The sequence below is a fragment of the Stenella coeruleoalba genome (genome assembly GCF_951394435.1).
Source record: "Stenella coeruleoalba genome assembly, chromosome: 2".
In the NCBI taxonomy this organism is placed as follows: Eukaryota; Metazoa; Chordata; class Mammalia; order Artiodactyla; family Delphinidae; genus Stenella; species Stenella coeruleoalba.
The window spans coordinates 76,172,246-76,187,700 of NC_137147.1; the positions used below are offsets into that span (position 1 = coordinate 76,172,246).

The 15,455-nt window shown below is 37.8% G+C and overlaps 1 protein-coding gene across 3 annotated transcripts in view; it reads left to right on the forward strand.

Moving 5' to 3' along the window:
* Nucleotides 1-15,455, forward strand: part of SLC12A6 (solute carrier family 12 member 6) — an 86,412-nt gene that overhangs the window by 15,017 nt on the left and 55,940 nt on the right. Inside the window, exon 1 of one of the 3 annotated variants that reach the window (XM_079906701.1) lies at nucleotides 3,999-4,544. The exons of the other annotated variants lie outside the window; for them this stretch is intronic. Within the exon in view, the coding sequence (XP_079762827.1) occupies nucleotides 4,421-4,544 (124 nt within the window). The 5' untranslated portion in view covers nucleotides 3,999-4,420. Of the gene's footprint in view, nucleotides 1-3,998; nucleotides 4,545-15,455 lie in introns of those variants that run through there. 3 annotated transcript variants of the gene reach the window in all.

Here is a 15,455-nt window from a genome sequence, read left to right on the forward strand (position 1 = left end):
CACAGGCTCCGGACGCGCAGGCTCAACGGCCATGGCTCACGGGCCCAGCCGCTCCGCGGCATGTGGGATCTTCCCGGACCGGGGCACGAACCTGCGTCCCCTGCATCGGCAGGCGGACTCTCAACCACTGCGCCACCAGGGAAGCCCTTTAATTGTGATTTTAATTTGCATTTCCTTGATGGCCACTGAGCAGTTTTTCAAGTGCTATTAGCCATGTGTATAGCTTCCTTTGTGAATTGTCTGTTTGAATCTTTTGTTCATTTTCTTTTTTAAAAATTTATTTTATTTATTTATTTTTGGCTGCATTGGGTCTTCATTGCTGCGCACAGGCTTTCTGTAGTTGTGGCGAGCAGGGACTACTCTTTGTTGCGGTGTGCAGGCTTCTCATTGTGGTGGCTTCTCGTTGTGGAGCATGGGCTCTAGGTGCACGGGCTTCAGTAGTTGTGGCATGCGAGCTCAGTAGTTGTGGCCCCCAGGCTCAGTAGTTGTGGCCCATGGGCTCTAGATCTCAGGCTCAGTAGTTGTGGTGCACGGGCTTAGTTGCTCCGCGGCATGTGGGATCTTCCCGGACGAGGGCTCGAACCTGTGTCCCCTACATTGGCAGGCAGATTCTTAACCTCTGTTCCACCAGGGAAGCCCTTGCTCATTTTCTGTTGAGTTGTCTTTTTATTATTAAGTTGTAGGGGATTTTTGTATACTCAAAATACAAGTCCTTTGTCAAGCATATGTTTTTTTGTTTTTTGTTTTTTTTTGGCGGTACGCGGCCCTCTCACTGTTGTGGCCTCTCCCGTTGTGGAGCACAGGCTCTGGATGCACAGGCTCAGCGGACATGGCTCACGGGCCCAGCCGCTTCGCAGCATGTGGGATCTTCCTGGACCAGGGCACAAACCCGCGTCCCCTGCATCGGCAGGCGGACTTTCAACCACTGCGCCACCAGGGAAGCCCAAGCATATGTTTTATGAATATTTTCTCCCAGTCTTTGACTTGCCTATTCATTTTCATAATGGTGTCAGTTTATTGTATTTTTTCAACATTTTATTATGAAAAATTTCAAAAATACAGAAAATTGCAAGACTTAGAGTGAACACTTGTATACTCACCACCCAGAAGCTATCATTAGTATTTTATAGTACTTTTCCTGTCATATGTCTATCCATTTATCTTAGTATATGCATTTCAAGGTTTCAAGGTTCAAATTGCAGATATCAGTTCATTTTTCCCAAATACTTCAAAATCAGATTGTTAGTTAGAATTCAGTATCTGTTTGCAGCTTTTTTTCTTTTGAGTTAAACTTTTCATACCATGAAATACACAATTTTTTTTTTTTTTTTTTTTTTGCGGTATGCGGGGCTCTCACTGTTGCAGCCTCTCCCGTTGCGGAGCACAGGCTCCAGACGCGCAGGCCCAGCGGCCATGGCTCACGGGCCCAGCCGCTCCGCGGCAGGTGGGATCTTCCCGGGCCGGGGCATGAACCTGTGTCCCCTGCATCGGCAGGGGGACTCTCAACCACTGCGCCACCAGGGAAGCCCAAATACACAAATTTTAAGTGAAGATTGACTGAATTTTGACAAATGCATATACCTGTGGAACTTTAAACTCTATCAAGATGTGGAATATTACCATCACTCTGCGAAGTTCTCTCTTGCCCCGTCTCCACTTTCATTCCCCCAAAGGCAACCATTGTCCTGTTGGTTTTGCACCACATTACTTTTGCCAGCTCTAAAACTTCCTATTAGTGGCTCCATATATTAGGTACTCTTTTGTTTAAGTACTCTTAACAAAAAAAACATAAACAAAAACTTTTGTTTATGTACTCTTCTTTCACCTAGCATAATGTTTCTGAGATTCACCTATATTGTTGTAGGTATCACACTGGTTCATTCCTTTTTATAGCTGAATAGTAATCCTTTGTATGAATATATCAGAGTTTATCCATTCTCCTGTGGATATACACTTGGGTTTCCAGTTTTGGCCTATTGTTAATAAACTGCTGTGAACATTCTTATACTGTTTTCATTCAGGGGGGTAAATACCGAGGAGTGCAATTGTTGGATTATAGGGGAAAGTACCAGACCCCTTTCCAAAGTGGGTGAACCAATTTACACTCCAGTAACAATGTATGAAAGTTCCTTTCATTCCACATTCTCACCAAAATTGTCAGTCTTACCAGTTTTAGCCATCATGGTGGCTGTGGAATGGTATACTCTTTGTGGTAGTTTGTTGTACTTTAAATAGCTGTTTCTTACATCCCACCTTCTCTGTCTAACCACTGTTCCTATATAGCACTTACACGTCTCTTCTTTGCCACTTTCCCCGCCTGCAACGTTTTCTATATTACTTTAACCTTGCCTTGAATATTTTATGCCCCTGCACTGTTATCTACAGTCCAGTCTAGGAGAGAACTATTGGTAAGTTAGCTTTCTCTCAAGTTGGTAAATAAATTACTCATCGTTTTAACAGGAATTTGTTACATTCCTACTTGTTTAGTTTGGGGTTTTTTTTTTAGAGGGGAGAGGTGACAGGATAACATTTGTACATAGGCTTATGTGTACAAGCTGTACACAGATTTATAAACATGAGTCATTGTTTCTGTCCACTGACTATAAAAGATTAGCCACAGTTCAACTCTCTTAATAAATTAAATATGAAAAGTAAGATCCCATTGGAAATATCCAATGGCACTAAGGTATTAATAAATTTGGAACCTAGAATATAATGTTGAACTCTGACAATTTGGTAGTTCCTTTGAGTAAATCAGCAGAGTAGCTACCTGAGTTGTAAATATGGAAAAATCACCAAGGGCGCTACCACACCTGATTTAGTTTCTATCAGAGATAAAAAGCAGTTTCAAAGGCTTCTCAAGTGACAAACGTTTCTCTTGTAGTATTGATAGTTCTCAACCTTGGCTGCCTGTTAGAACCACCTGCAGGAACTTTTACAGGTCCTTTTGCCCAGGTTCTACTCCAGAGGAATTATATCAGAATAGCTGGGATGGGACCAGGCATTAGTTGTTCTAAAATCTCCCCAGGTGATACCAATGGTGCTGCCAAGATTACAAACCAGTGTTAAACAGGAGCCCATGAAATAAAATGAGGTAAGTGTATATGAGTTTTCTTTCTATGAAACTTCTATGCTGCCTACCAACAAGAGTATTAGAGGTTTTTAAGTGGGGCTTCACCATTTACAAACTCTGTGACTTTGGGCAAGTTCCTAGCCTAATGTTTCTGTTGCTGTGATGATTAAATGAGATCATAACAGAAAGTTTCTAGTGCAATGCAGAGCACAGAGTAGGTCTTTAACAACTATTGGCTTCATTCTCTTTTAGAAGTGGTATATACTGGAATAAATGGGGATTATAAACCATCATTCTTCTTTAAATTTAGTGCAGTCTTGTTTGTCAGGTGTTACTAACAACAAAGCCCTCATATTACATCATTAATGGAAAATAGCACAGAGCTCAAGTTACTGAACTCCCTTGTCTAGGTGCAGAGATAGGGCCTTATACTCTGTAGTTAAAGTCATCAACTGAGAACACAGTTATCTGATAAAGTTAAGTATGTTATTTTAAGTGTGTGCTGAAGGAACTGTACACCTCTTAATCAGGGATTTTCTTGTTTTTTTTTCTTTAAAACACAATGTTTAAACTCTGTACAGTACAAAAAATTCTGAACTCTTCCCTTTAAAAATATTTTGCTCTTTTAAACAACTTGGACTTTCGGGAAAGTTAATGTCTCTTCTTGGATGTCCTTGTATACACTATAGCATCTAGAACTATATCTTGTATAAAATATATAGATATTCATTAAATACTTGCCAAGTGAATGTTCTTATCTGAAAGATAAGAAAAAACTTTTATTGATTTGTATGAGTAGTTTCAGTATGCTTTGAAATAAAGCAACAACAGAAGCTTACAAATAGTTTGATTTTCTAAATTAATGTAAGTGTAAGTCTTTCTTTAAAACGAAAAGTTTACAAAATGAACTGTTCCCTAATCTTCTTTCTCCTGTGAGATATGAGAGCAGAGGTTGAGATCCTGACGTGCAAATAACTTAAGGAAACAGGAGGGTGAGCACACAGTGGGCGGAGTTCCATGCATTCTGCCCACTCTCCAGCCATTGGCAGCTCTGGGAAAGCAGCCTAAACAGTTCTTGGGATTCTTAGAGTTTAATAACAATAAGCAAGAGGTGGAGTGCTTAATCCTTTTAAGTGAATGGTAAACACTGTGGAAGGCGTGTCTTCTAGGTTCCACTCCCTTGGGGCTGTAGGTCACGTGAGCTGAAAGTACTTCCCGATTCCCAGGCTAGGTCTCCTGTGGGCAGTGATCGGAGTCGGAAAGGGCACAGCAAGGAAGAGGTAGGCAGGGAAGGTAGACTGGAAGGAAGCTTAAATATAGGGAGAGCACGGGTTCCTAACTACAGCAATGCCGCACTTCACCGTGACTAAGGTAGAGGATACAGAGGAGGGGGCAGCAGCATCGGTCTCCCAAGAGGGGGAGCCCAGCTTAGCAGAAATAAAAGCCCGGATTCAGCCTTCAGATGAATCAGGTGAGTACTCAATGTGGGAGCATTGGGAAACGGGGGGTTTTCGTGAAAGAAATAGTAACTAAAATATTCAAAATGCCTCTTTTAAGAATGGAGAAAAGGTATTGTGGTTAAAGTACTTTTCAATCAACTGTTTCACTCCCTTGTACATCTGATAACTTATCTTACTTTTTTCACATTCTGGTTTGTTTTTCCCCACAATGAGTTCTGTGTTCATTACCTACAGGTGAAACTGAATCGGTGGCAATGTATGAAAAGCGTTTTCAAGCAAAAAGAAAGGCACAGTTAGAGGCAATTTATGCGGAATTTAGAATTCATCTTTTGCTCAGTTTAAATTATATCTGGAAGAGTACATAAACAGGGAGCCTGGTTCAGTAGTTTTGTACAGTGGACTTTGCACTTGTGACTTTGCAAGTTATTCAGTATTTTGCCTCAGTTTACCAGTTAAACAGTAACTCAATAGTGAATGGTCTGAGAATTCTTTAATGAAAGAACAAAAGTACAGTAGGTCATTATGGTGACTAACATAGCTTCAGGTTAAATAAATTTGACAAATGTGATTATCCCTATTATTTTCTCTAAATGGTAATGGTTACATTTACTGGGGGGAATTGTGGTTTTGAATTTTTAACATGCCATTAAAATCTGAGTTAACATTATGGTATTAAATACAGCCATAGTTTGAAGCCCTTTATATTTTAAGTCTGTAAGTTTCATAAATTGTCGAAAACTCTTCTAGTGCGTGAATAAAGGTTAAGGGAATAAAAATCTCTTACAATTCCTTTGGATTTCATGATTGTAACTGTCCCCTGTAGCAAGTAACATCACAGTTCTTTGCTGTAAACTGCTGTTGACCCTCTCTTGTCCTAGCAAGCATTCATGAATTTTTAAAAATCTCTAACTTAAAGATAAGGCTTATCAAGAAAAGTTCCGTTTGTTTATCTTTTCCTTTTAGTGAGAGAATTTACTAGGGGAAGATAAGAAAGGTTTTGTGGAAACTCTTTGCCCACCAGGTTATTTTTTTTCCCCACCAGGTTATTTTTCATTTTGCTAAATAAATAGGGTGATAAGTTGAAAGTAAGGTTAATCTCAACAAGGACCTAAGGTGTAGCACAGAGAATTATACTCAATATTTTGTAATAACCTATAAGGGAAAAGAATCTGAAAAAGAATACACATAAAAGTGTGTGTATATATATATATATATAAACTGAATCGTGCTGTACAGATGAAAATAACACATTGTAAATCAACTATACTTCAATTAAAAAAAAGACAAGAAGGTTAACCTACTTTATACTTGAACCCGATTCTCTGCAAACTCTAGGTTAAAGAAGTTAGGTTCTCTTTTGTGATTGTGTGTTGGAAGCTGCACTTTCTTGATTGTTTGTGTTTGCTGTCCTTAGATTTTAATCCCATTAAGCTTTTGTTTTTGCTGTTGTCTCACTAATCCCACAAAACGCAAACAAGTGCATTCCTTATCACCTCTACTTTATTTTATTATTTCATCCTTACTGGTCCCATAATGTTTGGGGAAATCTGCTTTCTTCAGATTAGAACAGTGTTGAAATCATTTAATCTATTAGTAACCACCTAGAAAACTGGTAAAAAATTTTTTATAGCAACCAACATTGTAATAAGTGACAGTGCTAGGCTTAATTTATTTTCTTTCATAGTAATTGTTTTGGACAAGGAAGAAGTGACAGATATAATCTAACTCGAATTTAATAAGGCATTTTATTTTGGCGTTTTCCATGACAGCCCAGAAAGTATCCACTTGAATGAACTATTGTTTGGTTAAGTGAACAACTGATGGAAATCCATTATCTAAATTGTATACCATTATTGTAGGGTTAAATTAGAAGGGGGGGGCGGGGGGGGCGGAAGGAAGGAAACGTATATGGGGAAAACCTCAGTTTTTTTTGTTTGTGTTTTTTGTTTTTGTTTTGTTTTGGTTTGGTTTTTGCTTAGTAAAATGTTCTTGAGGATAGATAGTGGTTTTGGAGCAGTTACTTGAGATGTGATAAGTTGTAGCCACTTGTTCTTCTGAGTTAAAATCCTAAATGGATTGTGGTTTTGTTGCAAGCACTTCTCATACTAACCAGTTATGGAGCCAGTCCCTTTTTTTTAATTGTTTCTCCTTTGTGAGGAGAGAAAAATATGATGTACTGTCATATAAATTGAACATATTTAGAAAGCAGATCATCCTTTAAAATGTGTTTTTTTAGAAGATGGTATTTATTTGAACTAGACAGGTAATTTGATATAAAATAGAAATATAAATGTAGACATAATCTAAACTAATTTTAAAAAGATGTACGTTGTGGTGATCCTTTTGTAATGTATAAAAATATCACATCACTATGTTGTACACCTGAAACTAATATAATATTGTAAGTCAACTATACTTCAGTTTTAACAAAAAGTACATTCATCCCTGCCATGCCAGCTACTAGAATGCCAGTCTAGTAAAATCCTACTTAATTTTGGTTTTGAAGGGAAAAGCAGAAACTCAGACTTAACCTAACAACTTTCTTGACTATATTCCTCCTCCCATCCAGTTTAGGTGCCCTCTCCTATGTTTTCTCTGAAGCCTGTCCATAGAAATAGCATGTACCACACTGTATTGCAATCACCAGTTCACTAGTCTCTCTCCCAGATAGACTGACTGTAGGCTGCTTGAGGGTAGAGATTTTGTTGGATAATTTTGTACCTCCACGTCCAGGTGAATTACACACAATAGGCAATTCAGTGTACAGACTTGTTCTTTTCCTTTTTTTACTCACTAAACACATGTTCATGCCAGGTGTACTTTTTTCCTAAGGCTACAAAGGCAAAGGAAGTATAAGTTCCCCACCAAAGGCAGCAGAATGGCTTTGGAGCCATGCACCTGGCTTTGAATCTCAGTCCTACTAATTATTACTAATTAGGAGCAGTGCTAATATGTATTAATTATTACTTGAGTGACTTTGGGCAAGTTATTTAACTTTTCTAAGCCTACTTTACTCATTGATAAAGGGAATAAGAGTACTACTTACTTCACAGGGTGGTTGTGAATTAATGGGAAAATGAACATAAAGCACTTAACATGTGTGTGACACAACACTCAAAAATAAAAGCTACCATTTACTTATTATATTGTGATTAATGGTTTAATAAAAACAAAAAGAAACCACTTTGGATCACAAATTCTGGAGAGGATTATAATATTGCCCAGAGGGGACCCTGGACAGGTATCTCAGAGGACAGGACACAACTGATTCTTGAAGGCAGGTCTAGACAAGGAGATTGCAAGCAGTAGGAACAATTAGAAGGAATAAGAGGAAGGTGTAGAGCAAGTGGGAAACAGAAGTTTAAAGTAGTTAGCACATTGGTCATGTGGTAAAAAGAGCTAAGGGATGAAGCTACTTAGTGAAGTGTTAATCAATTTTATCCTCTCCCCATTCTGTGGGATAGTGGATGTTACTGCCTTTTTTTTTTAAAATCCCTGTTGTGGTTTTATTTTTTTTAATAGTTATTTTATTTATTTCGTTGTGCCGGCTGTAAGTGGCGGCATGAAGGCTTCTTAGTTGTGGCTCGCTGGCTCTTAGTTGCAGCATGCATGTGGAATCTATTTCCCTGACCAGGGATCGAACCCCGGCCCTCTGCATTGGGAGCTGGGGAGTCTTAACCACTGCGCCACCAGGGAAGTCCCTGTTATTACCTTTTCAGAGATAATGAAACTGAGGCTGTTGACAGCAACTTGCCTAAAGCTACGTGGTGAGTAGTAGCAGAGCCTGTGTTCAAAATTACTAAATTTTATGTGCTTCCCATCTCACCATGATGCCAAGTCCTGGCTTTTGAAAAATAAGAGAAAGTTGCTTTATCTCTTAATGTGCATGGGTCATAGGGTTTGATGTAAACATTATGCAATCTGTGATTTTTTTTTTTTTTTTTTTCGGTACGCGGGCCTCTCACTGTTGTGGCCTCTCCCATTGCGGAGCACGGGCTCGGGACGCGCAGGCTCAGCGGCCATGGCTCACGTGCCCAGCCGCTCCGCGGCATGTGGGATCTTCTCGGACCAGGGAACGAACCTGTGTCCCCTGCATCGGCAGGCGGACTCTCAACCACTGCGCCACCAGGGAAGCCCTGTGATTTTTTTTTTTTTATAGGAATAATACAAGAGTTTTACTGTTTATTGCGTTTACTTAATCAGGTATAAATGTTACATTCATTCATTTATTTAAATATTTATTGAGCTTAAATATTTCTGTGTAATAATTGTTCCAGATCTCCCTCACTCATCAGATTTTTTTTTTTTTTTTTTTTAACACCGCACTGTGCGGCTTCTGGGATTTTAGTCCCCCGACCAGGGGTTGAACCTGGGCCTCCGCAGTGAAAGTGCCGAGTCCTAACCACTAGACCACCAGGGAATTCCCTCATCAGATCTTATAGTGTCTGTGGATTGGGCAGATTTTAACTGCTGGACTTGCCTTCACGTGATACAGATAGCAGATTGAAAGATTTATAAGGAAATTTTCAGAGACGAACCTATAACAGAAAAGAAGGGAACTTTATATTGGTATTGAACAGCATCTCCAAACATTAACTCTTAGTAATCCAAATGGCATGAGTGCATACTATGGAGAGAGATTTTATGTTAAATGGAGTTTAAATTTTATTAAGAACCCTCAAGATGTTAAACTGTTACCTAAACATTAGTTCTGCTTGTTACCCGTGAAAGTTTATGTCCTAAGGAAGGTGATATGTCTACCTTTTTATTTACTAATATTAAAATAAGTTGAAATAGACAACTGAAGAGCTTCTTTGTATTGACAAAAAAATCTTTTCTGTAGTAAAGATTTAAAAGCTTTTTAACTATTCACATGGGTTGTTTTTTTTTTTGTCAACACAACTAACAGAAATTCAGATCTGCATATTTTAAAATCTCAGGGTCAAAAGTTTATCCTTAAACTCAGCTTCATGAGGCATGTTTTTCTGCCCCCTGCCCCGCCCCCCAATTTTCCATCATTGTCAGAGAGATTAACATCTCCTGAAATATCTTCCCAATTCTTTTCACCATGTTTTTTTTTTAAACTCTATCTAAGACTTTAATACAATACAAATTTGAGACTGATTGCCTTCAGTTCTGTACATCGTAAAACTTTGTTTAGATCGTTAACCCTTCTTTGTCATATTCATGTTATGCACAGACAATGAAAGTGACAACACTTTCGTTCCCCATTTCAATACTGTTGTCACCAATTTTTTGTTTATTTAGGGTTTTTTGGTTGAAGTATAGTTGAGGTACAATATTACATAAGTTACAGGTGTACAGTATAGTGATTCACAATTTATCACCGATTTTTTTAGAATCTCTCACTCCCCAGATTTTTCTTGCTTAACATACTGACCCTCTGTGTACTCAGCTACTTGTGCCGCATAGAAAATATACCAGGGATTTCCCTGGCGGCCCAGTGATTAACACTACATGCTTTTGAGCTGAAGTTCATCTTAGTCAGGCTGGATAAACCTTAATTATTTTCCTGTATTTTCAGAATAAATAGTTATGGAGTAGGTGCCACAGTAGTGACCAAGGAGGTTTTTTGTTTTGTTTTAATTCTTCCTTGTTTTTGAGTATCATTATGGGTTTAAGGTTTTTATTTATGTTTTGTATTACAATTAGTTAGGATAATGATTACTTTCAATATTCAGATTGTTCCTAATTTGTCCAGTGGAAGACAAGAGGTTTTTGTTTTGTTTTTTTAAAGAATGGGAGAAAATAAAAGTATGTTTGTATTCTTTTTTAAAAAATAAATTTATTTATTTTATTTATCAAAAAAAAAAAGACTCCATGCTTTGCCCCACAGGAAATATACCAGGGACTTCCCTGGCAGTCCGCTGGTTAAGACTTCACACTTCCAATGCAAGGGGCGCGGTTTCCATCCCTGGTCAGGGAACTAAGATCCCACATTCAGTGTGGTGTGGCCAAAAAAAAAAAAAAAAAAGGAAATATACCAGAGTAGAACTGGTTTAAATTGATAAAGATAAAATTTCTCCAAAATATATGCACATACATATTGCTTAATATTTTTATATTCTATACTCAAAGCAACATTTAGTTTAGGATTATAAAAACTTATTGAGTGTAATTTTAGCATATTGTAAAGTATTCAAAAGGTTTTCAAATTTCCAACTGAATTTGGACATACAGCATACGTTACAAAATTGATTATAAGCTGGTAAGTTTAAAGACTGTAGCATCTCTTGATTTTGCCAGGTTGAAAGAGGAAACAAGTAAAAATGTCATCAGTACTATAGTAATAATTGTTGACCATCTACAGATGCTTTACAAATATTGGCTTATTTAATCCTCACAACAACCAGGACAGGTAACTATTATCATCATTTTAGAGATGAAGAAAGCGAAGTGCCAAGAAATTTAAGTAGTTTGTTTAAGTGGTAAATGTGGAATTCAAAGTAAGGTCTCTGTGACCTTAAAACAGTTTTTCTTGTCATCACACCACACTGTCTCTCTACTTTAAACACACGTTTAAACATGTTATGTTTTCTGAAGTAGGCTGCTCTATTTTCTCAGTAGTTACTAATGCTTCTTAGGTTCTATTTCTTTTGTCTTCGTGGATTTTTCAAAATTAATTGAAAGTTACTTGTTGCTTCTAAGTTTCATGTGTTGGATTGCTTTTTTATTTGGTGTAGAATATTTCCAAATGTAGGATATTCTATCAAACGATGCTAAAAATTGAGAGATATGAACAGGTAAGGAACGTGGCTCAATCTGACAGTCTTTTAGTAGCCCTCCACTCCTTGACTTTCAAGGGAGATGCACCTAAGGGTTATTGGTGGGGAGAAAAACGAGCATATGGAGTAAGTGAAAGAAGTAAATTTTAATATAACTTTAAGAATAAATATGCTGCTAAAGGCATGAAAGATGTGTTTATTTTAGTGTATTAGAAAAAATTGTAATATTTCATTTCGTGGATCTTATTTAGAATGAATCTAGGTAAAAACACAAGTCTGTTTAAAGAAAAATACTAATATAGGTAGAGCATAGACATGGCAAAGATTGAATGTGGTACATAAATAACATAAATGATTTTGATCCATTCCAAACCCTCATACACTGAACTGGATCTCATTTCCTTTCCTGTGTGTTCTTTACACTGCATCATATAACCTTTTTGTGACAAGAGATTTCCATGGTTGTATTAGAAATGGTGAACCGAGTCCTTTTCAGAAACTATCTTCATTTTCTACCACCACATTGCCTTTGTCCATATATTTTTCTTCATATGAACTCTCTTCTGCTTTCTACTCCCTCTCTGCCATTAAAAAATTACACAAACCCACATTACCTCAAGACTAGGCTCATACTCATTTCCTCCAGGATGACTTGCCTGATCCTCTACCCCAGCTTTGATCATTTCATCATTCAGTATTCATCACCACTCAAATATACGTTGCAGTGTGCTCCAAACGTGTGATAGCTTTGTAAGTATATTTGTATCTCTTCAATTGTATTGTGTATTGTATGAGGGTGAGGGACAGTGTTTTAATATTTTTTTGAAAATTATATGTATTTTTTATTATGGAAAATTTCAAACTCTCAAAAGCTCAGTAACTTTCTGTTCATTTCTCTTACCTGTTAGTGTTTTTCTTTATTTTTAGATTTTCTTTATATTTAGGGATATCAGCCCTTAGTGATGTAAATTACAAATGTTTTTCCCAGTCAGTACTTCTTTTGGGAATTCCCTGGTGGCCCAGTGGTTGGAACTCTGCGCTTCCACTGCAGGGAACACGGGTTCGATCCCTGGTTGGGGAACTAAGATTCTGCAAGCCACAGGGCATGGCCAAAAAAAGCCCAAAAAACAAACAAACAAAAAAACCACTTCTTTTAAAGTTTTATTGAGGTATAATTGACATAAAATAAACTGCACATATTTAAAGTGTACAGTTTGATGAGTTTTAACATAACGCTCCTGTAACAATTATCATAGTCAAGATAACATTTTCATCACCTCCAGAAGTTTCCTCTTACCCTTTTATAACCCACTCACCTAATTCCCTGGCCCCCAGGCAACCACTGATCTGCTTTCTGTCACTATAGTACATTAGTTTTCATTTTCCATAATTTTATATGAATGGAATCATACAGTATGCACTTTCTTTTGTCTGATTGCTTTTATAAAACATAATTGAGATTCATCCATCTAGTCAATATCCTTTAAATCCAACTAACATTAAGGTCTTCCTTATTTCTCAGAGTTTAACATTTAGGACAGTAGCTGAACATGATACAACCCTCTGGACCTCACAGAGGCTTTTTAAAATGTTGACTTCTTTGCCAAGATTTGAATGTTTTTAGGATTAGTCTGTAACCAGGACTTACTTTTCAGAGAGGGTTCTGGGAAGGTGAAATCTCCCTATCCTTCTGTTACTAATTCCAGCCTGTATCTGCCACTCTTGAGCCAGATGACCCCTGGACCTGATGAACAAGTGAGGCCTGAGCTCTGTGGGAGCTCTATCAGGGAGAGCTGACCCAGGGCTTGTTCCTCAAGGGCTGGAAGACCCTCAGAGTGAGGATAAGAATGGCAGATCCAGAAAAGAGCTTGGCTTGGTAGAGATCCATGGACTCCCCTAGTGGGGAAAAAGGGAAAGAGGCAGGGTCTGCTATCTCCCTATCCCTGAGGATGGGAGATGTAAGGAGACCTGAGAGCCGGGAGCCTTCCTCCTGGGCCTCCACAGGGCTGGCAGCTGGCCTGCTGCCCTGCCCATCTACAGGGGTAGAGGCTGCTTTGCCTTTCTGTTCTCTTGAGACTGCTCCTACCGGTGGTCCTCCAACAATGAAACCTAAGCCCCTCTGAAGTAACAAAGAAAAAGTAGTCATCTGGGGAAGCCAGGCAACCAGAAAGAGAAAAAGCACTTAAACAATGCAGTAGACCAACTAAATAGAAATGCCAGAGGAGACAGTAACTTGAATATGAAAATAATAAACAATAGGAGCACTTAAGGAAGTTCAAGTGAAGTACAAAAAAAAATTATGGAGCAAAAGCATGATTTCCCATCTAAATACTTATTACCACCTGACTTTCAATCCATGCACATACACTTAAAAAAAAAATCTCCACTAAAATGTAAGCACAATAAGAGCAGGAATATTTTCTCTTGTATACCTGCTGACCTTTTGTCAATGCCCAATGTCTAGAACACAGACTTGCACATGGTAAGCACCCTGTACATAATTATTGAATAAAGGAATGAATATGATCATTTAATGGCCTGGAAGAGTCGAAGCCCAGAGCCAAAAATACAAATAGATTGAAAAAAAGTAAGAGACTTGGAGAATAGATTCAGGACACCTAACGTGGCTAATATAATTTACAGAAAGAGGAACAAATGGAAGAGAAGCAGTAAATAAATAAATAAATTTTTCGTGAGCTAAAAACAGAGTTCATTATGCAGATTGATGTTCCAGGAAAGACCTCAGTGTTGGAAAAAACACACCTAGGCTTATCCTGGTAAAGTTTTTGAACTCCAGGGATTCATTTTGGAGGCTTCCAGACAGAACATGGTATACCTATAAAGTATAAGGCTCACATCAGAATTCTAATCCACAACACTGGGAATTAGGAGACAGTGGAAGAGTATCCACAGATTACCAAGAGAAAAAGGCTATAATCAGAAATCCCTATTTCCAGTGAAGATATCATCCCCTCTACAAGGGGGAACCATATCATAAATGTAACTTTAGAGAGTGTATTACCCGCTTAACCTCTCTGAGAATATTTAAGAAAGGTTTTTAACCAAATAAAAATGAAAGGGATAGAAAAAGTGGAAAATGACAGACTCTTTGGGAATGTTATATGAATGCTAAGTAAGGACTCTAATCAAAAGGGACATACTTCAGGGAACAATTCAATAATATTTATGATGTAAAAGTACTAAATAAGTCAAAGCAAAACCTCAAAATTGTGGGAGGAAAAAGAGGTAAGAGCTTTCCAAATGGGGGTGAGAGGAAAAAGTGCCAGTAAGCACATTTAAGCACATTAGTCATCAGGGAAATGCACATCAAAACCACAATGAGGTGCCACTTCACATCCACTAGGATGGTTCTGATAAAAAAAATGGACAATAAAAAGTGTTGACAAGGATGTGGAAAAATCGAGACCCTTATATACTTAGGTGGGAACATAAAATGGTGCAACCACTTTGAAAAACAGTTTGGCAGTCCTTCAAGAAGTTAAATATAGAGTTACCATATGATCTTGCAGTTCCACTTCTAGGTATATACTCAAAATGAGAATATATGTCCACACAAGAAATAGTACAGGAATGTTCACTGCAGCATTATCCATGATAGCCCCAATGATAGAAACAACCCAAATGTCCACTAAGTGATAAATAGATAAATAAAATGTGGTATATCCATATAATGGGGTATTATCTGGCAGTAAAAACAAATGAAATACAGATGCATTGCTACTATATAGAAGAACCTTGAAAATGTTATGCAAAATGAAAGAAGCCAGTCACAAAAGACCACATATGATTTCATTTATATGAAATGTCCAGAATAGGCAAATTTATGGAGACAAAAAAAGTAGATTCGTGGTTGCTGTGGACTGGGCAAGGTGGGAGTGAAATGGAGATTGACTGCTAATGGGTACAGGCATTCTTGGAAGGGGACAGGGGAACTAAAATGTAAAATTAGATTGTGGTGATAGTTGCACAACAATGTGAATATATTAAGAAACATTGAATTGAACACTAAGTGGGTGAATTATATGGTATGTAAAGTGTATCTCAATAAAATGTTTTTAAATAAAGGGACTAAGTACTGGTACATGAAACAACTTGCATGAACTCCAAGGCCTTATGCTGAATGAAAGCAGCCAGTCTCAAAATAAAAGGTTACAT